We start from the raw sequence: 22,127 nt of genomic DNA, 5'->3' as shown, positions 1-22,127 counted from the left end.
GTCAGCTGCATCCTTGGGATTGCTTGCATCCTTGCACCATTGCTCTGCCCTAAGGACCCAGAGATGCTGGGGACAGCCATAGCCTGGCACCAAGCTCGTACACACCAGGGCTTTTGTGAAAGCCCAGTTAGGAAGGGGACAGATCACTAAGGACAGACCTAATCTGAGACCAGGGTCCTTCCCCATCCAGGACAGGCACTAACTTTCTCATTGAGTTCCTCAGTGCCTTTGGGCTAAGCAAAGGAGGTGAAAAATCACCTGCAGCATCCAAGCGTCCAACCATGGCACTGTCAGGCACAGACCTTTGCACTGCTGCAATGCTTTCTCAAGGACGCCATTAATTCACAAGCAATATCATATTGTCTTCTACTACCACAGCTGAGCAGGCAGCCCCTGCTATTGCTTCACCCTGTGATCCCGCCGGGCCTTTCTCATGCGGCGTATGAAACTTATATGCAGAAAAGAAGTTTTAGCATCTATTTGACCTGGGAGAACCAAGTATCTCATCATTCACAGTCCTTAGGAGAAAGTCCAAGTGGAGCCACAGCAGTCAGGATTTCAGCTTTGGGGTTTCCATTGGATTTGTATTGCCCAAGTTTTTCCACACATAGGTATAATGTTACAACACTGTCCATTAAGGAAGCAGAAATAACTACCAAGGATGGATGAAAAAGAGGCAAGTGCCATGTGGAAGAGTGTTCAGAAAGGTCCTTAACATGCAGTAACAATCTGAAGAGAAAGCTCACACCCACCTGTGTGTATGTACAGTATATATAGTCCATCTCTCTTTCCTTAATCTCTCTCTGAAACAGTCCAGAGAGATGCAATATATTTATCGTATTACATCCCTCTGGACTGTTTCAGAGAGAGATTAAGGAAAGAGAGATGGAGTACGTACAGTGTGTGCCTGAAATGAGCCTAGACCTACTAAATGCCAGAGCAGCATTTCAGAGGCACTGGCCTGTGAAGAGCAAATGTCAGTGCTGCTCCTGCCTAACCTCTCCTCTGCTCCTCTCTCCCACACACATGAATAGATGTGCTTAGGTGCAGGTGGGCAGTCTGATGTACCTGCAAAAGGCTTTATCTGAAGGGCTTCTCAAGCACAATCCCGGGCTATTACACAGCTGGCTGCCCCAATCGCTCACAAAGAAAAAGCACCCCAGCCATACATTAAAAAGTTATCTCAAAAATAACTAAGTATTAAAACACTTGAGCTCACTTGCGTTAAGGTCAGCTGGAGAATTTCTGTTCCCCAGCCTGATCACGTCTGAGTCAGGGTCAGGGAACCTCACGTTGCTCAGTTTCTCCTGTTCTGCTCCCCATTAATCCAGCAAAAGAAACCCATTTCCTTAGGTCTGCACCTGGAAAGAGGCTCATAGAGGTGGTCTCAACTTCCCCTGATGCAGCACCCATCCCTCACATGGGACTTTGGTGGCACCACCATCAAAGACAAGAGCCCAGGATAGATCAGCTTAAACCTCCACCTTCACAGTTTCACTGCATCCCTGCCTGAAAGCAGCTGTTCCCAGGTGCTCTTATATTTCCCATCAAAATGGCTGGAGTTTACAAGTTTATTTTCAAGCCAAGGCTGACACTCAGGAAACACAGAGCAAGTCCCACCAGGCTGCTTGCACTTGCTGTGCAGTGCCTGAGCCCAGAGAGCAGCAGAATGTCTACCCGACGTGCTGCTACCCCTCACTAGCCCACAGCATGGGCCACAGCAGCGACTATAACCCTTCTATATATGGAACAGTGCAGTGGTTTGCCTGATCCTTCCCCTGAAGATAACAAATTCCCCCAGCACTACAGTCCCAGAGGACAGGCAGAAAGAAATGTGATGTAGAAGCTGAGACTCTCACATTGGTCCCCCAACATATCACCTATACCACTTTTCACAAGCTTCCTTATACCATCTGCTGTAATATGCCCTAATAAAAACAGTACTATCATGAACAAGACCAGCAGCACTCAAAGGACCAGCTTCAGGATCAGCTGAAGGACAGGGAGGAGAGCTCACATGGCAGCAGCGTAGTGCTCATATGGTGATGGACTACAGATCACTTGGTTTTATATAGGAAGCTCTTTAGCACAGGGATGGACGGTTGTATTTGCATCACTGCACCATCCCTGGACCATGCAGAAAACTCTCCATGGACCATGCAACTACCTGGTACCTAAGGATGCTGCTGTAAAAAGCTCACTTCAGGTCAGCACCAGAACACATTGTCCTGTTATCTGACAAGCAGGGGTCAGCAGTGGCAGGGGAGGAGGTGCAAAGGCTCCCATAGGGAGCGCAGCCCCGACTCCCAGCTTGCTGAGGAGCTTCCAGCCAGAGCTGTGATTGATGCTGTGTCAGTGCAGCCCTTCTCTCAGCAGGCAGCTGCCTCACGCCCAGTCAGCATGTGGAAACCCCTTTGTCGCGGCAGCTAATGAGCAGATTGTGTTTCACAGTGCGGCCCGGCGCAGGTACAGTCGGCGGCTTTCATCTCCCTGATAGCTCCCACGGGAACTGCGCGGCTGCTGCCCCATGGAGCAGGTCACAGTCCGGTCTCACTAGGCTTTTTGGTGTTTGCAACTTTTAAACCCTCCGTCAGTTTGCATCTGCCTGTGGCTCTTTACCAGCACAGGAGTGGAGGAAAAGGGGTTAGAGAAGCACCCGCCAGTGTTTGGGCAAGAACACAGTGGTGGGATGTCAACATCAAAGCACATGGGACAGTGAGGAAACAGCCATGGAGGAGGCTGGCATCTAACTTACTGGGAGACTTATCTTTAAATCAATAGCAAAATCCACTTTAAAGACCTTCATTGTGTTTAACAGCCTGAGATTTATTCCTCTAGCTCCTTCTCTGGCTTTAATGCCTCTCCAAAGTGGACTTCTGCTCCAGCCGCTCCAGGGCTGCTGCCCCACTGTGCTGAGAGAGCTGGGTATGGGCCACCCACTGTCCCATTGTGCTGGGTGTGATGGCCATTGGCCACCAACTGCCCCCAGCCAGCCAGGAGCGATCCTGGGGTGGGCAAGGAGGAGCTGAGGCCCCAGGGGATGGGCGGATGATGTGGATTGGGAAGGGAATTGGCTTTTCAGAAGAAATCTGCTAAGTGCTTGCCCCATCCTCAAAGTCATCTCAAAATTCAAAATGCCCCAAGCTCCCCCTGGCCCAGGGCCCCCAGGACTGCAGGTGCACTTACAGGAGGGGTGCATGTGGGAGCAGCCCTGGGTGCTCAAGGAGTAGCACAGGCAGGGGACTGTGCTGTCTTGCTCATTGGCTTGCTCTCCGGAGCCATGCTGGGGGGGATAGCACAGATCTTGTATCACCAACCCCTCCTGCATCCTCCTGTGATGAGCAGGGATGGTGTTGGGGAGATGCTGTTTTCACTGGCTGAGTAGACAGAGCTGCAGCTGCTGCGAGATCCTAGCGCAGCGTCAAAGGCAAGTTCACAATATCAGGGTTGTGCACCTCTCTGACGTGGATCCCCAGCCTGTTAGCAGTGTCTGCTGGGTCATGGACCGGTAAACTCCCTCAAGGGAAGATGCAGGGCTTCCAGCTCCTCTGCCAGGCTCTCCGCTTACAAGCCAGCGTATTTACTAGCCTCCCCTCCAGCTATTTTTAACAGGGTTTTCATATGGTTTCTTTATCAGCACCATATGTGCTGGGAGTTCCTCCCTGCCCTGGCATTTTTGAAGAAGGAGGGATGCTGCAGGGCGCTAGTGAAGACTTCTGCTGCCTGTGAAGCTGGGAATGTCCTTGACCTTGGTTTCTAGAGATCTGAAGTAGGGTGCTGAGGCTCCAGCCTTCCTTCCCCAGCTCACCACTAGCAATTCTGCACCCAGCCCCAGGCCATGCATGGTGGTTCTGCCACATCTCTTCCTCCCTCCAACTCTGCAGTTTGAGCTGGCATCCCTTGGTGGCACCAGCCTCCCTCCTGTCCTATGGAGTATGGGCACTAGATGAAGTTTCAGCTAAAGAGGTATTGCTTTCCCATCTGCTTCCAACATGTGTTTGGCATGAACTAACACCTCCTGTTAATGCAGCAAGAAACAGATCTGGAAAAATTCATTATCAAACAGCGTTCAGACAGGCCACAAAGAGAGAATCCCCCCAAATGTGCAGGAAGAAGCCAGAGCCAGAGGGATGCCCCCAGGCAGACCTACTGGCAAGGGGTTGAAGTTGTGGTCCACTAGGTGGTTGTGGCCGTGGTCGAGGAAGGAGTGCCGCACCACCACGTCGATGCCCCGGCTGGCCAGCAAGCCCAGCGTGTTCAGCCACCTGAGGATGGAGGGAGCAGAGTCAGGATGCTGTGGGGGGATCACCCAGCCCCAGTGGCACAGATGTGATCCAGCACATGGTACCACTCGCACGCACCCAACCTGGCGCAATCTCTCAGGTGGTTTTGTGAGCTGGGTGCTAACCAGCTCCTACCATCCCTGCCAGGAAAGCCTGCATGCCTTCCCCTGGTGCAGGCACCCTGGTGCCTCAGCCCCTGCCTGCACCCCAGTGTCACAGCCCTGTGCCCAAAGCCTGGGGTGCTCCCCAGACTGCAGAGCTCTGCACTCCGTGTCTCAGCAGGGGGACTGGACCTTTGCACCAGCCTGTCTCCTCACACCTCCCGGGCAAAGTCTTCAACCCTCACAGCCTGCTACAGCCCCACTACCCCAGGCATGTCCCCACACCTCCCCAAAATACCTGGATAATCTTCCTCCATGTTTTGTGACCACAGCCAGCTCTGAAGACCTGAACCTGGGCTTTGCAGCAGGATGGCCATGCCATGGGGCCCTGCCAGTAGGCAAGCCCCAGGAGCCAGGAATGATTGTAGCTTTGGAAGGAGAGAAAATTGTTCCCAGAGCAGAGCCCTGACAAGTGCTCCCCTGGGCAGGTGTCCCCGGAGTGAATGCACCCAGGGATGTGTGGCTGCAGCCTGAACCAAAGATGCAGAACAGGAGGAAGCCCAGGCGATCCTGAGCTGCTGAGCAAGGCAAGCCTGTCAGGATTCCAGCCCTGGGTTCCAGAGCTGGCGTGCTCAGATCACACCTCCCTCCCGTACCTATGCCCTGTGAGCACACAGGGGGCACCCATGTGGGATCCCGAGTGGTCCCCTCCTTACTCTGTTTCTCTGGGTATCCCAGAGGCTGGGTCACCTGCAGGAAAGCAGAGCTGAGGAGAGGTGATAGGGGTACTACAGATCAAAAACCGGTGCCCAGGCTGCTGGGGAGTCCTGAGAGGGGTACAGATGTGGTGTCTGGGCACAGAGCTGTCCCTCTCCCAGTTACAGAGGCTTTGCGGCACCCAAGCCCTCAGAGTTCGTGGGGTTGGCAGCACCCTGGTATCAGTGAGATGGAATAACTCACAGGAACCCGGCTGCATAGGAATCGGAGAGGTTGTTCATGCCTCCAGCTGAGGTTGCACCAACACCTTCCAGCCAGATCTTCTTCCCTGGTGTGTATGTGTTCACTACCTGCGCCAGAGACAAAAGCAACCAAAATGGCTTTCATGAACCTGTGATTAAGAGCCAAGGCAGACATCTCCTGTGCTATGCCCTGAGAAGGCTTACGGAGACCTTTGGTAACAGTGCAGGCAGTGCCTGCCTAACCCTGGCATGGTCACCAGGTGTCTTCACCGTGACTGGGTGGTGGGAGACTGTTCTTTTCTCTCCTGCCGCTGCCACATGTTCACTACCCATCTTCTGGAGCTGCTCCAAACATGCCATCCCAAATGTACTCTCATGCTCCCAAACCAGACCCCACTCTTTCCTGTGGTCTCCACACACTCTCCATTCTGCAGGCTGCCCTGCCACATCACCTCAGCTCTCCATGTCCCCATGCAAGGTGGCTGCCAGGCACAGGAAACATGTGAGCCCCAACAGCTCTGTGGTGTTTGGGCACTGGGACATGCCCTGGAGGCACATGGAGGAATGGTGGGCACTTGAGAGGAAAGCAGTGGATGTTGCTGGGTGAGGGTAGATCCAGCCCCATGGCTGAGCAGGGTCTGCTTTGCCACCTGGCACAGGCAGTACATTAGGTCTGAGCATGCTGTCCCACTCCTTACTAGGCTCCAGCTGGCAGCACAAACCCCTGTGAGATGCCAAGCGGGACAGGAGGTCTTGGATGGCTGGAACTGCTCTCTCCCCATGCAGACAACATCCAGCACCATGCAATGCCCCATCCTCTCTCCTGCATTCTCACTTGTGCAGGACGGGCAGTGAGCTCGTGTGACCAGATGTCTGCAAACCCAGTGGCCCGAGGAGTGCTCTGTGCAGCCTGACAGATTCTGCCCCATTAGTGAGGAGCGCTGGAATGTGCTGGATGAACTGGGATCCCTCAAAGATGTTAAATACGCCAGCTCTGGGCTGCCTCCCACACACAGCTTGTGAGAGTCGACATCCCTGACTGAAGCCCCAGAGGTGTTGGCATCCTGCCTGTAATTATCTAAGCCCGCCACCTTCCCCAGTCAGAGAGGAAGCAATAAAACAGGGAAGTGGACAAGCCCAGCTGCTCTAATCAGCCCCGGCAGGATGCACGGACTCAAAGCCAAGCTGGAGGCTATTAGCACCCACTTCTGTGCTTTTCCTTAGCCACATTGGCATTCCTGGGGGAGTCCTTCCCTGGTCCTGCTTCACACAGACCAAATCCTGCCCCATGGATGTGGGGATTCACCCAACCCACACTGAGGGCAGCTCCTTGTTGCCTCTGGTCTGGGGATGGATGGTGTCCTGCTCCTTCCTCAGCAAGTTCCCAACCTGCAGCAGAGGTGGGACTCGTGCCACCACTTCTGTGGCACGCTGTGCCTGCAGTGGGAGCGGGGTCAGACAGTGCCTCTCAGTGTCACCCGTGCTGATCCCACCAGACACCCCACCATGCCTCCCCGCAGCAGGAGGATCATCCGCATGCGTGGATGATTCCCAGCTTGTGCCAGAGGACACAGCAAGCTGCTCGCCTCCTCCAGTTTTGCTGTGCCGACCCTCACATCCCCTTTCCTAGGGCCTCTTTGAGTTGTTTACGCATCCTATGGTTTCTCCCTGTGGGAATTACAACAGTAAGACACTGTGGTGACTGATATGGTATGAAAACCTAGACAAGACAGACAGATGGACATCTCCCCTGGTCCCTAAAGCCTTCCCGGCTCACTGAGTGTTCCTTATTTCTTCAGGGACTGACAACTGAGCAGGCAGGTCACAGCCCTGGCTCCCATATCAGTCAAAGTGGGGGGACCCTGCAAAGCTCCATCACCTACCCAGGTGTTAGAGGTGCAATTTCATTCGCCTGGCCAGTGGGGAGAGGAGCACTTGCAGCAGGCTGCACTAGTGAGGCAGGTCCATGGGCTTTGACACTGCATGCCAGCACAGCTGGGTTTTATAACACAGTCAAAACAGGATCATCGGGGAAACAAAAATACAGTTGTTTATAATGACCGTCATTCTTCACTGGTGAAAACCACCCTGGAAATGCAACTGTCACAACTTCGCAAGCAGCATTTTCAGGCACTGTGAGCAAGTGGGGCAAGATACTGCAGTAGGAGCTCCCTCCCAGGCAGGCACGTGCTTGGGATGGTTTGGTAATGACTTGCTGATCCCTCTTCTCCCTGTCCTTGGGAGTCAGTTTTAGAGAATACCCATGTTATATACTGCTCCCTTTGGGAACAGGCGGATGGGAGACTCAAGCCAGCCAACTGCTTTAGAAAGGCTTCGCATGGCAGTGCCTGCCCCTGCTTCATGCATCCAGCCCGCATCCCAGTGCACCACACTGCAGCCTGTGACTGCTTCCCTCCCTCCCTGCCATGCATCTCACCCCAGGCCAGGCACTGTGCTGCCTGGTCTTTCCTTCCATCCCCTGCATGAGGGCTCACTGCATTGAGGCTGGAGCACAGCCTCTGCCGGCCTCGTGCCAAGGCTGGGCTCACGGTGCCCTTTTGCCCCTTGCAGACCCTTTGCACTCACGCACTTTCTGTATTTTCCTGATCTGGTCAGACAGTGTGTCCAACAGGCGCGTTTTCAGGAAGTCCGTCACTTTGGCCACTCGGCCATCAATGTAGTAACTGGAAGGAAAACAAGAAGACAAAGATCAGAGAGCTGGGAATAGCTCTGACCCAAAACATGTCCTCCCCTCCTGCTGCTGCCCCATGCCAAGAGGCTTCCTCTGTCCTGGGGCAGTCCCTGCTTGCAAACTGCCCTGGCCCTCTGGCTGTGCCTGTGTCTGGCAAATGCATTCAGCCTCCAAACAGAGTGTGAGGTGGATGCTTCCTGAACACTGAGCATGCTGCACTGCAGAAACCATGGGAGGTTTAGCACTTTCTTAACTACTGCTGTGAAATGCTGAGACCAGAATGCCAAAGGTTGGGAGCACCTCACCCACAAAGGCTTTGCAGCACCCTCTGCACAGATCTCATGAAGATCCCATGGAAAGAGAACCTCCAGCACAATGCCTATGATAGTAATGCCCGGGGTCCACAACCAGGAAGATGTTGGGAGATCTTCCACTCACCTGGCTCATCTCGTCTGAACCCATCCCCTGGGTCATCCCAGGATGATTGCTACTGGACAGCAGAGGGGAGAAGGGTCCTGACCAGCAAATTCCCTCTGAGACACACTGGAAATTGCAACACCCAGGAAGGGATGGGAGAGGCTGCCTGTACTCCCAGCCATGGGAATAACTGCATTGTCATGGGATACTCTCTAATGGTCTGCAGGGCGGACTGCACAGAGCCTCTACTGGTCCAGAGTTGCCAGAACCAGAACTGTTCATGAGCATCCCGCTGCAGTAATAACACTCCAGCCCTGATGGTGTTCCTGAACAAGGATTAGCAGCCAGAGAGTGCAAATGCTGAGGACCTACAGCATCAGAGTGAGCCCTGCTCCCAGCATCCCTGCACACCTGCACTTCCCCTGCTTGATCTTCCAGCAAAATCCACAGCTGATCTCCCACTTAAAAAAATGCCATGGCTGTTACCTGCATGGCAAGTCCTGCTCTCACAGAAATCCCTTCTTCTCTTGGAATGTCAAGGAGTGTTTCCCATACAGAGAATGATTCCTGTTATCCATGTGCTTGCTTATATAAAACACAGCCATAGTGCTGCCAATCATGACGTGAATCATCTGTCTCTAAGTGTGGGAAGAAGGCTCTGAAATGCCTCAATACTGTCTCCTGGCTCAGGACATAAGGTGAAGCAGTCTGCCCTGGAGTGCAAACACCCTGTGGCTGGAGGTAATCCCAGCTAGCTCCTCCTGAGGAAGAGTCTGGGGCTCAGCCATTGCCTTCCATCCCTCACTGGAGCCACATTCACTTGACTTCTCTCCACAGGCTTCAGTGCAGCCATGGGTGCTGGGATGGATAATGGGATGACGACCTGGGGTCTCAAGAAAGGTGGATTCACCTTCCCAGGATGGATTTCTCCATAACTTCTATCTCACCTGTACCAAACAGCTGCTGTAGCAGCCACCATGGCTGCTTCACTTGGGTGCTGGAATGCACGAGCATTCCCAAAGGATGCTGTGAGCTAACTCACCCTCAACCAGAGCACTCACCACATGTGCAGCATGCATGAGTACTCATTGAGGGTTTTTGTGTCTCACTGCTCCAGGTAACAGCATAAATGCCCTTGAAACTGTGCAGGGCTGTGGTGAAGGGGGAACAGTGCCAGCACAAACTGTCCCAGAACAGGAATGCATTACAGGCTCAACTTGCAAATGCATTACATGAGAAGAATCTCCTCTGGCAGCCCTCCCTCCAGCGTGCGGTCCCAGCTGCATCCCCAGCAAAGCAGGGGACCATGACAGTCACATCCCAGTTTCATTCCAATGATGTGTAACCCGGGGAAGGAGGCAAGAGGCATTTCTGTATGTCTGTGATGACTGGAAGGTGCTAAGGGCAGAGATTATCTCCAGGGGGGCACTTAGGAAGTGTTCAGAGTTGTTCCAGTCACTTGCACACTGTCAAACCACTGGATGCCAGGAGGAGAGCAGATCTGTAAGCAGCAGGCAGCGGTGGGGTTTACAGAGATTACTTTTTAAAGTGAAATTACAAAGGAATGGACTCTGGGGATGGCAGATGTTTGGATTTTAGCACAACACTTAAGAGCTGAACAGAAACGATTTTTTCAGACTGCTGTGGACAAAAACCCCATCACCTGGGCCAAAACTGGCTGAAAGGCCATAAAAAACAAGGTTGCACTGACTGGGAACAGATTGAGTTAGAGAGACCTCCGAATAAGCCCCTCAGAGAGCAAAGGCAGGCTTGTATCTCCTCATCCTCTCATTCAAGCACAAAGTGTGCTTTAACCTACAGCTCCTCTGCCAAGGGAGAGGAACATCTCTCCAGAGCAGCTCCAGAGGAGCTTCTGCCTCCCAGGGGCTGCGTGGAGGAGGCAAAGGAAGGTGCTGCTGTGCTGAGCAAGCTGAGACCCTGCAGGGAAGAGAAGTGCCTTGGGACAGTGCCACGGTCATGGGTTTTTGACACCTTCATTAACAAGCCAGAGAAATGGGGACTGGTGGAGGGATGAAAGGCAAAAGGAAACCGGCTGCAGGATCTTGTTGGTGGCATGCCTCCTGGGGTAGTGAGGAGGAGAGCGCCTCCGCTTCAAGTACTTAAGCAGAGCTTGAAGACAATTATGAGGTCCTGTAAGATGAGAAAGGATCTCACGCAGATCTGCCTAGGGGGTACTCAGACACCAACAAGTACTTTCAACCTCCCCAGACTGGGAAAGAGTGACAATAGCACCCACTGCACAAGGCTTGCGAGGCAGAGGCACTGAGGGCTTTGCTGGTACCAGGCTACTCAGGAACAGGTGAGCCGTTTCCAGCTATAGGCTTTTGTCACTGAGAGGAGGGCTTTTGTTCTTGAGAGCTTTAACTGTCAGTGAAGACAGTATAGAAATCTGCAAAATGTAAACAACCGACAGGCATTTCAAGCAGGAGAAACGCTCATTAGACGTGGATTATTCCCAGGAGCAACGGCTGCAGCTTTGCTGATATTTGCAATGACTCAGTGCACTTGACTTGAAAAAACCCTGAACTCTCCAACCTCCAGAAAAGCCAGCAGCAGCTGCAGAGAGCTTCAGCGCTGACAGCACCTCCCCAGGCTGCAGCACAGCGCACAGGCAGCCGGGCTGAGCCAGCCCCGGGGGCTGCAGCATCCACATCCTCTTCTCCTGGTGCTTTGCCAGGTGCCAAAGGAGGGGACCGACCCTCCCCAGGGTCTCTGGCCATCATGACTCAGCAGAGGACATGTAGCTCATGGGATAGCTTTTTGTCTCCAGCACAGGCTGGCAGATCTTCCAGTGGGCTCTGCATATGTATGATGTAGCACCAGAGCTGGTCCCAAAGCCAAGGAGATATCAGCATGCCCACCATGGGCACAGAGTGTGCTGTTTCTCATAATGTAGGAGAGAATGGATATAGGCAGTTACATGCAGAACTGACTCATTGTGGCCCCCCAGTTTCATGCCATTATCTCTGTAGACAGACAATCTGCAGGGACATGAAAAGAGCCAGCCAAGGGAAAGAGGGAGCTAGCAACTAAATCCTAGATGGGATATACATCTCAGAGGAAAGGCCATATACAGCCAATATGTGTACCCTAGTGTACTATACCAGCTCTTCCCCTCCTGTTTAATTTACCCCATTTCTAAAAAGCCCATTTATATATGCCCTAGAAACCCAGAAAGGGATCAGTGCATTTTGCAAAGGGAGGTGTGACTGTATCACTCTAGAGGTGGCCAAACCAGAGCACGGTGCAGGGAAAGACTCAGCCAAGGGCTGGGAAGGGATTTGTGCCAGTGCTAGGAATTCCTGGCCCCTGTTCCTGGCTGGAAGAGTAGCATGAGGCTCGAGGCACAAAGACAAGAGTTGGGAGCAGTACTGAGGCAGAGCTGAGCACAGCTGCCAGTCAGAAATGCCCTTATTCTTTGGCGGGCAGCAAGGCCAGGGTGTACACAGCTCCCAGAGAAGGACAGTGCCAGGGACCAAGGCACTTAGCAAACCTTGGCCAGCTACACATCTCTATCCCATCACCCCCAGGTCTTGTTCTCCCTTTAAATCATTTTCTGGAAAGATTCACAATTTGCTGCATGGGACCACGAGCATCATTCCATGTTTAATGAAGGCACTGGTTCCTGGGCAGCTGGTTTCATTTACCTCCGCTTTCATTTTAAAGAGAAACCTTTGCCCCCATTATCTGACCTCTTCTTCTGTTGCAGTTAATTACATTAAAGCCCACTTCCCAAAGCTCAGGAATTTCCGGATCTACTTTGTTGTCTGTTGCTATGGGGAGAGTCTGCTAGGAATTAGGGCACCCGCCTACCTGGGACACCGAGCGGGGCACATCCCTACTGACACCGTGACACTCGCTGCTACCACAGCTGTGAAACCCAGACACCTCTGCTGACAGAGGTGGCCCCTATCCTTGAGCATCCTCCTGAGGAGAGGGCAGAGCCCAGGTCTGCAGCAGAGGACACAGGGCAGCCCCCCTGCTACCCTGGAAAGGATGGGACCTGCCTCCCAGGTGAAGACCTGTGGGCATGGGGGAGAGGTGCTGCCCACCTCCAGACAACTAACGAAGGCACTGACAAAGAAGAATGACTGTGAGATGCTCTCTGGCTCTAAAGGCACAATTTACACTCATGATCTTTTCATGTCTTTGTCTGTCCTCTGGTGTGAGCCATCTCTGGCCCATGCCATCTCCCTACCCATGCCTTTGCATCACCCGGGACCATGCTGGTGGTCAGGGCCATCATGCTACCTGGGACTATGTCCCCCATCAGACATTGCAGAGGATGGCAAGCCAGTGGGTGAAGTAGTGCCCTGGGCTGGTTTATTTAGAGGTGGAGATGGGCCAGTGATTCCTTCCTCCAGGCACAACCTGAAGATACTGTGCTCTGAACACTCACAGCAGGCTCATGCAAGCCCAAATATATATCCTTGCTATACACATCAGTGTGTGCATGCATGCTGGGCAACTGCTCCCCCAGCAACTTTGGGAAATCTGCCACCTGCTATTGCCTCATGAGAACCCCACCTGCACACTCAACATGTCTAAGGAAGAAGAGATGTCACCCAAACCAACTGTGGCAAAAGCATCTTAGGCAGTGTCCCGCACAGATACACATGTGCTTGGCATCTGATTTGCCACATACAGCAAGTGCCTTTCCATCTTGGAAGACAATGTGACATTCTCCAAGGAGCACAGGTATAGATTTCCACTGGCTTTGAAGATGCAAATGTTTACTTTCTCCATAAGTAATAGGGATTTTTGCTTCAGAGGCCGCATTGCATAAGGATTTGCCAGTCAAATATGTTGAAGTTGGAGTTGTGCACAAGATGGATGGATGTAGAACCAGCTGTACACACAGAGAGCATACATCGGGGTGGAACTGGGCACGGCTGCCGGACTAAGTGGGCAATGAATCTTCCCCATGTGTGAGGACAGCAGTGCCAAGCAGAGAGATGGCTGTGGTGAGGTTTCTGAGCAGTGGAAGCCTGCATTCAGAGGCTGAGCGGGTCTGCAATAGACTGAGCATTTGCTCATAACCAAACATAACAAACTAAATCATCAGGGAAATGCCAAAGCTCCCGGAGCCACTGTCAGTCCCACCTGACACTCCCTCCTTTAGTGGAAATTCCCTGAGCTTTTGAAGCCTTTCACACATCCCTTTCCAGCAACACATTGCTGCTGAAGCGGGAGGCACACGTGCTCAGTTACGTATGTCAGTGAAACCGTACTCAGAAAGCTGGCTGCTTATTCCCACCCAGTGTCACTTTTCTGTCAGATGTATTTCAGATACACTCTGTTTCCACACAGAGACCAGGGATCCTTGCGGTGTATTCCCTCCTCAATTCCCTCTCTGGATCGAGCACAGCTTTTTCAAAGGGATAACAGATTTGACAAATTTATAACCAATATCCCAGGAGAGTGTTAGGGTTTGGAACAGAAATATTCATACTTGAAGTTAGACAGCAGTTTGGTTTCCTGCTAATAATTTTCTTCTTGGATACAATGGACCTTGTTTTGTTTTGTTTTGTTTTGCTGTTTGGAGCAGAGGGATGAGACACTATTTTGACATTTATTCATAAACAGCACAGAAGCCCAGCTTGGAGCTGTGGCCATTGCCAGTCCTCACAAATACATACGCATGCAATATCCAGAGCTGCAAACCCAGTCTGGGAGAGAAGCAGTTCCTATGCTGCAGTGGAAATGGATCAGCAAGCAGCATTTTAGCTCTGCCAGCCCTCACCGAGAGCTGCATCTCCTGCTCCCAGACTGCTCCTTCAGTACGGCTGCTCAGCACCAGAGCCACCAAGCACTTTGCACTGATCCTGTAAGAAAACGTTCCAAAGCAGCCGTGAGGGCAGATTCCCTGCACACCAGATGAAACTCCACATCTGAAGCCTGGAAGTTTGTTCCTTCAACTTATCCAAGGGCTTGGCCCAATGATCAAGCCCTGTTGCAGAAAGTAAATTCCTGGACTAAGTAAATGTGATCAGCACATCATGTAATCATGAATAGCAAACTCCCAGCTGAGACATAGATCATCGTTGCACAGCATGAGCCTGTAAGTAACACAAATCCCCCTCCAAATGCTATGCTACCCCACTGCCCGCACTGCAGTGAGCTGCTGCTGCCTCGTGGGGAAGCCCCAGGAACCAGACACCCAAGCATGCACAGTGAGGTAAGCTGAGCTTCCTGAGGAATGGGACTTGCTGGATATCGGTCATCCCTGCAGTGATAACCTACTCTGGGATACCAAGAGCTGCTTCTGCAGGAGGCTCCAAGGTTAACACACCAACACAGACGGTGGGTGAGCTTGCAAGAAAACCTCATGTCCTAAACCCCACCAGGCTGGTTTTAAGAGCAGGTCTCCAGCTGGGCTGTACAAGAGCTGGTCTTTACAGATCATGCTGTTACACTCAGCAACCTGAGTTCCCCACGAAGTTGTTGTGAAGGACCAGTTCCGGGAGCAAGCCCTGTGGGCAGCACACATAAGCCCACCTTGGACCTGAGAACCTGGCTCCCCTGCTCAAAGCCATAGGAAGTTTAACCCATGTCAGAGCACATCCACTTCTTCTGGGAACAGTGCAGGGACTCACTGTGGGTTTTGCTCCAGTGAATGCTTGTCTCTGAAACATGTCCTGTGTGGCAGGAGAGAATCCTGCCTGCCCCACAAAGCCTTTTTCTATCAATTTTGGTGGTCGATGCTGTGCTCACACACTGCCTTTGCACTAGCTCCCACTGCAGAGATCCACAGCCTGCTGGGGACCCTGCCTCAGGCCACAGTGTGCAAAGGAGGAAGATTATGGATTTTTTTCCCAAATAAAAGCTTTTCCTCCAGTTTCGGTGTTTGTCACACTCAATGTTACATCTCAGAGCTTGCTTTGCTCTTCCAAACTGCAGCACAAGTAGGAACCAGTGGGAAAATCAAGTATCAGCACCACTCTGGCTGCCCCAGCTGGGCCTGGCTCTTGAAGGCTCACCACCCTGTCAATGGTGACATCTGCTCCTGGGGCTCCATCTGCAGTATAAGGCAGTGGTGTGTCTACAGGCATCCCGGACCTTTACAAAACAGAGTAGGGACTGAGGCATTATGCATTTACCATTGGACTAAGCTGCCTCTCCCTCCTCTGGCCCATATCAGTTAAGCTTCACGCCCTCAGTCATGGAAAGACATGGGGTGGAGACTGGGGTGAAAGGAAAAGGACTTTCAGATCGTCCCATACATCTGTCAGACATGGCTTTTGCTTCCCTATCGTCTCCATCCCAGCCACCACCGGAGCTGCCTGTCTCCCCAGTTGCACTCGGCAGTGCAGTGCAGGGCTTTGTTTCCAGCTATCAGAAAGGCCAGGCATGCAGGCAGTGGTAATTTTAGCCTCTGTCTCAGCTGCAGTGGTAAAGGTTAATACATCCCCTCCTGTATTTGTTCCAAGAGGCTCCAGAAGGAGGGGCACAGCCTCTTTCACCTATTTAGATGGAGCAGGAGGACAGAGGAGGTGGCAGTCACACATCTGCCCCTTTCACACCCAGAGAGCACATCAGCTCTGCTCTCAGCATTGTCTGATCACTGCAATTAGTGTTGGAAAAAGTAGAAGGAATGGTGAATACCTACTGTTGCCAGGTAACAGCATCCACTGTGCTGCCAGCCACTTTCATAAACCTATAGGAAACAGAGGAAGAAACCACATGAGCCCAGTGTAGTCACAGGGGATGTCCTAAAACAACCAATGTGCATCCTACATCACAGGATTACAAAGGTGGTCACCTCACTCACCGACCCTTTCTTATGAAATCTTCTCGACCTTAAATGGAGGGAATAAATTATACCTAAACCAAATGCTTGTAGGAATGACAGGTGAGAATAATGGAGTGAAACCCAACTGGCAGCAGAGCTCTGAGCATCATTTTGAGGCAGGCAGGGAAAGCTTTTGGAGCACAACAGCATTTCAGAAACAAGATCTTGGGTACGTACTTTGTTCTATGACTGCAACAATTCTCAATAGTGATTTATTCCAAGTGTCCATCTTCAAAGAAGACTTTTCTTCACCCAACACATATTTAAGCTGAAGAACCCCTTGACTGATTCAAGCAAGGACTGGAAAAATGGAAGAAAATGGAAATAAAACCCAGCAAAGCTATTGGATGCAAATATGCCACCTCCAACTCAGGAAGCCCCTGGGCATTGGAAGATGAGAGAAAAGGTTGGACAAATACTGCTATGGGCTTCCCTTTTTTTAATGCTCTTTCTTTGGCATTGGCTGTCAGCAAACTGATGGGATTCCACCTGGGTGCACTTCTGGTTTGTCCCATTCCTATGACTAACCACAGCACTTCCATGCACCAGGTTACAGTGAGTTATACATACCTATTAGTCTCCTGATGGCTTGTGACCCAACTACCTGAAAGAAAATACACCTCTTCCAGACAGCTCCTGTTTGAGTCAGACTTGAGGCTACACAGATGTATCTGCTCACACTGCCAATGCCAAAACCAAAGCAATTCTGAATCTTGGGAACCATATACAACCACTGCAGCAGCCTCTAGCATAGCCTTGCTGCAATCCAAGATGGTCTAAACTGCATCTTGGAAAATTGCAGCTCCCAAGAGGAAGCCCAAGCAGTTACTGTATACTTACGCTTAAGGGCACAGATATGGAAACACATAAAGGCACACATTAGCTGGACAGGCACACTTTTCTGTTCAGTACTGTAACGTGAGCGGTGTAGCTGATGCTTTTCAGAAATTATAATATAGGCACACACAGAAGACAGTGGCTTGAGCAAGTGAATATGATGAGAAAGAAACTGGTGCTGTATTGTTTCAGATTGCTCTTTGATGAACAGGTTTCCCAGGAGCAGAGCAGGAATCACCCAGGAAGGAATCACTGTCCTAACTGCACTGAGACATAGGACTGAGTAGTGCTGAGTCCTCTGACCCCAAGTCCCCCATGACAGCCCCATGACTGAGGGTGGGGAAGAAAAGGGATGTCTGTGAAGACATGAGACCTTTATCAGACTAGTTGTCATGGCGGGGATAAGCAGCAAGCTTTTCCAGCCACGAGCCTCTAATAAGGTCTGAAACAAGAGCAGGATGCGTGGGGCTAAATATAGCTCAGGAACAATCATTTTGACTTTAAATTAATGACAATGGTCAATTATAAACTGGGACAAAAGGGCAGCTGGACCCTGTGAAGCATAAGAGGACATTGGCAAAGGCAGCAGTAATAAATCCCTGCAGACAGAGAGGGAAGAGATACAATTAGAAATGGAAAAAAACAACAACATGCTGTACAACCTCCTAGCTCTGATGCAGCCCTGATTCCACTGCCTGACAGTGCTGTGAGCTTCAGCTCCCAAGCTTGCATTTCAGAAATGGGTTTATATCTCTCCTGAGGGCCAGGTCCAGGAGATGAGTGCCAGGGAGGTGGTTTGGGGATGGCTGTTGCCCAGGTGAGCAGGGTGAAGAGACCATCCCCAGTGCAGCCAGAGGGAGAGCTCCTCACAGCTCACACCGGTCAGCAGTCAAAAAAGGGGTTTTGCAAATACTGCTATGGAGAGGCTGCTGTTCTATAACATTAAGCGTGCAGAAATATGCCCCAAAGACAAAAAAAAACCCAGCTCCCAGGTTTAAAATTCTCAGTACATGGATTTATGCCTAAAATGAAGTGTAAAAAGTGAACTAAACTGAAATTATTAACACAATCTATATTGGGTTTGAAGATCAATAGATTGCAATTGAGCTTGAAGATTAGCCCAGCTTGCTTTCTAACCTCAAATTCTTTATGTTCTGGCTGCAAACTAAACCATCCCAGACTTCACTAAATCACCTCTTCAGACTCAGCTTGGCATTCTCCACTCACAGTCCAAAGCCATGAGCAGACTGAGCTTGGAGAAGGAAGCTCTGCAGTTCTCACCACTTCCACGGTGCCTACAACCCTGCTGCAAGCACATCCACTACAGCAATTTCTAAGTCGGGACTGCAAGCAAAGCCAGCCCTTGGTATAACTCCAGCATCGCTGGAGCAACAGAAGCAGAACATCCATCATCTCCATCTCTCAAGGAAGTAATTAATTGGCCTGTTGTTAAAAAACTCTGAGAAAATTTTGTTCTAGGACACAGGCGTCGCTTGGGCAGACCACAAGCAGGACAGAAAAGGCCTTGGCTTGCTTTAGTGTTCCTCTTCTGTCTGCATAAAAGCAAAATAAATCAGCTCTGGTCATTTTAAAATTTTACCATAAAATATCTAGGCCAAATTTTACTTTTTCTTTTCTTTTCTTTTCTTTTCTTTTCTTTTCTTTTCTTTTCTTTTCTTTTCTTTTCTTTTCTTTTCTTTTCTTTTCTTTTCTTTTCTTTTCTTTTCTTTTCTTTTCTTTTCTTTTCTTTTCTTTTCTTTTCTTTCTTCCCCTCCTTCCTTCCTTCCTTCCTTCTCTCTCTCTTTCTCTCTCTCTTTCTTTCTTTCTCTCTTTTTCCCTTTCTTTTTCCTTTTATTGAGATTTTTGCAGGATGAAGTTCAAAAGTTCCTGGTAAAACTTCCAGCCTTGCCTTAACGGTAAAGTTGTGCCAGGAGCACCCCAGATGACTGGCCTGTATCCTCCAAAGGGAACCCAAAGCAGCTCAACAGCCAACAAGCAGTACTGCATGAACAAGAGGTAAAAGCCCAGTGTAGGTGAACATGCAGTGATGAGCAGGTATCTGAATATCCTTAGTCTAGGAATACAGATGCTACTAATCCCATTTATTCCTGTAGCACCTGTGGTCCTCACACCACAGGTTTCAAGGCCAGATATCCATACAGCCCTAATGATCAGCACTGGCATGTTTTTGTCTGGGATTTCCTGGACTGTGTGATGTCCATGTTTGCAGTGTGGTGCAGGTAGAGCAAAACAGATGCTTCCAGGAGGGCTCAGATCCCTGCACATGTGCTGCACAGATGGGATGGAGCAGTAAATCTGCCATTTTCCTACACTTTGGGCTTTCTCTGACCAGTGTGTAGCAAATCCACCCCCAGGATCAGTGGGACAAGCTGAGCCCCTGTTGTGCAGTCAATGTGGTCAACTACTATAGTGATGCCCCATAATTCAGATGGGTGGCAGCCTGTGGGGTATCCCTGGCTGTATTTCCACACATCAGAAACCTGGGCAAAGGCAAAAGTCCTCAAGATCTGTGGGGGACCATCTCTAGATAGGAAAACAGGACACATCAAAGGCACATGGAGGAACAGGAACCTCAGGCTGGGAGTTTCTAATACTGAGGATGAGACATGATTACCCTTATGATGAGGATGATTACCCTTACAGATCCTGGTGTGCCAGCATTAGTACTTGTGGGCCCCTGTATTGAGCTAGAACTGAGGCTCAAGCTTGTTTTTAAATAAGTACTGAAAAAGATGTAATTTAACATTGCTCAGTCACCCAAACAGTTCATAGCTCTGACCCAGAAATGATAACACCAGGACAAGGTGGGACAGCACGCTACAGGCCAGGAATGAGCTGTGGTAGAGTGGATCAGGAGAGCCACAATACCACGAGATGCTATTGACACCAAAACTCTATACTGGAAACCATGGCTCAAACTTGACCTCTCCCTCAGCATCTCTCATAGCCACAGCTTTCATTTGAGTGTGGGCATGTCTGGAATAAATCTCCTGATTCAATACTTGCCAGTCATGCAGCACCTACTGTAACCTGAAACAAATTGCTCCCATGGTTAATTAGCCTCCAAGTATGTTATTTCTCGTTTGAATGTGTCTGGCTTCAGCTTCCAGCCACTGGAACTTCCTAGGCTTATTCCAGGTACTTTAAAGAGCCACCTGCATCTGGAAATCTCTTTCCCATGCAGGTAATGGCAGATTGTCATCCTTGGAATAATAACAATAAAAAAAGGATCATGTAGCAAAGCAAGCAGCTGCACAAGGAGACAAGTTACCATTGCATGGGCTCCCAGGGGGTTTATCATCATCAGCTGACTCCCGGGTACTGGACTTCAAAAACAAGGATTATTTCATCTACATTCCCTGGAGTACTACAAGAACAAACTGACCTATCCAAGCCACAAACGTAGCAGTGGTCTGCCTGTGGTGCCACTGCAGATCCCTAGAGCTGGATGGCAGATTTCTGCCCTTGGAGCTAACAGTGGTGGGCAAAAATAGGTTCATCTCCTGTCTGAATTGGTTGGTGAGGGGGAACTAAAGCACAGGCTTCAGCCACTAACTTCTTCAGGTTCCAGTAGCACAATCAAACACCTGCAGCAGCAGAGGCTGTTACCAGACCCAACTCATGCTTGCCTGCTGCAGAGACCTCAATCTGCAGTGCCAGATTTCAGACAGGGATCTCACCCTGGGAGCAGAGCCTGATGGGGACTACATATAAACTCACAGCTATAGTGTATTCTCTCTGTGCTCAGCATCACCTTTCTGCAACCAGCCAGGGCTACACAAGCCTTCTAGCAAAGAATCCTAACTATTCTATGATTGTATGTTCCAGACTGCCCAGCCTTGGTAATCAGCACTTCAGCAACCCTGCTGGTTCTATTACATCTTTCTGATGTACTTATACAGTGGCATAATCTCATCTATGTCTTTTCTTGCTCGTTTTATTCTTCCTACACTGGTGACTATGATTTTGGCATTTCAGCCATACACATCAAGTTTCAGCAACAACTTTCTTAACTTTCTCCTCCTGAGAGAGCAATACCAATCTTTTGCTTATACCTCAGGTCCTTGACCCTGATATATAACCAACCACAGAATGCCTCATCACATCCTTCACACCTCATTTCAATGTATTTATGAATAGATTCACTCATAAGTTTGATGCTACCAGAGCTTAAGTTCATGCTGCAGTGACCTCCTCCTCCCTTTGTATCATTAGTTTAAAAGTCTTGTGGCTTGATTTTTTGCACAGAATTCTTGCTCTGGACCTATTCAGTGTCCCAGTACAGTCTGAGCCTCCAGCCTTGTGGTAGCTTGCGTAAGGGTGAAGTTTCCGGCTCTGCTGACTGAGACATACCTCTGCAGCATCACTAAAGAGCCTTAGACCAACATAGTGAGGATGTATTTTTTAAATGAAGTAAAAAAGCCAAAACAGAGCTTCTAAAATTGCAGTGCTTGCAAGTCCCTGTGTTGAATGGGGCAGAAGTCCTTGTCTGCAGGAGAACCGGACAAATACCACCTATCTTCCTGAAACCCACCCAGAGACCTTCCCTCTGCTGGACAACACTTGCTCCAGGCTATCCTCGTTTCTTTTCCCTACTTGAATTTAACTAAGAAAGCTCTGTCTACACACTGTTATTCCAGAGCAAGTCCTGGATAAAGAGTGGTGCCTGGACTGACAGATGTGTGCTGCTTGACAGCCACAGCCCTCTTCACAGGCACAAGGCATGGGCAGTCATTGTAAAAATACTACCAAGGACTCTCCCATTTTTAGCACTTTGATTTTGCTTAGCCCTCTGGTTGTGTTGAACCTCAGGTGTACAGCCTGTGCCATTCCATGAGCTATAAGCTAACATGTCTCTACACATACACATCAGACAGGAACCTGGGCTTGGGCTTGATTTATGGATGCAGAGAACAGGGCTGAGGACTGCAACAGGTTTTAGCCTGACCTCTACCTGGGCTACCCACAGATAACCAAGACACCATCTCCATGGGCCCTCCTGAC

General features: G+C 50.3%; 1 protein-coding gene across 4 annotated transcripts in view; it reads right to left on the bottom strand.

Moving 5' to 3' along the window:
- Window positions 1–22,127, bottom strand: part of HPSE2 (heparanase 2 (inactive)) — a 108,811-nt gene that overhangs the window by 10,321 nt on the left and 76,363 nt on the right. For 3 of the 4 annotated variants that reach the window (XM_031044635.2, XM_005144072.3, XM_034061670.1), the window contains 4 exons: window positions 16,083–16,130; window positions 7,934–8,027; window positions 5,345–5,451; window positions 4,151–4,265 (listed from right to left, as the gene is read on the bottom strand). In XM_031044635.2, coding sequence (XP_030900495.1) covers window positions 4,151–4,265; window positions 5,345–5,451; window positions 7,934–8,027; window positions 16,083–16,130 — 364 coding nt within the window. The remainder of the gene's footprint in view (window positions 1–4,150; window positions 4,266–5,344; window positions 5,452–7,933; window positions 8,028–16,082; window positions 16,131–22,127) is intronic. The other variant, XM_031044634.2, reaches the window with a different exon arrangement.

Source organism: Melopsittacus undulatus, chromosome 4, assembly GCF_012275295.1.
Source record: "Melopsittacus undulatus isolate bMelUnd1 chromosome 4, bMelUnd1.mat.Z, whole genome shotgun sequence".
NCBI lineage: Eukaryota > Metazoa > Chordata > Aves > Psittaciformes > Psittaculidae > Melopsittacus > Melopsittacus undulatus.
The sequence above is the reverse complement of the archived record's forward strand: the minus strand, read 5'-3'. Positions and strand labels throughout refer to the sequence as shown.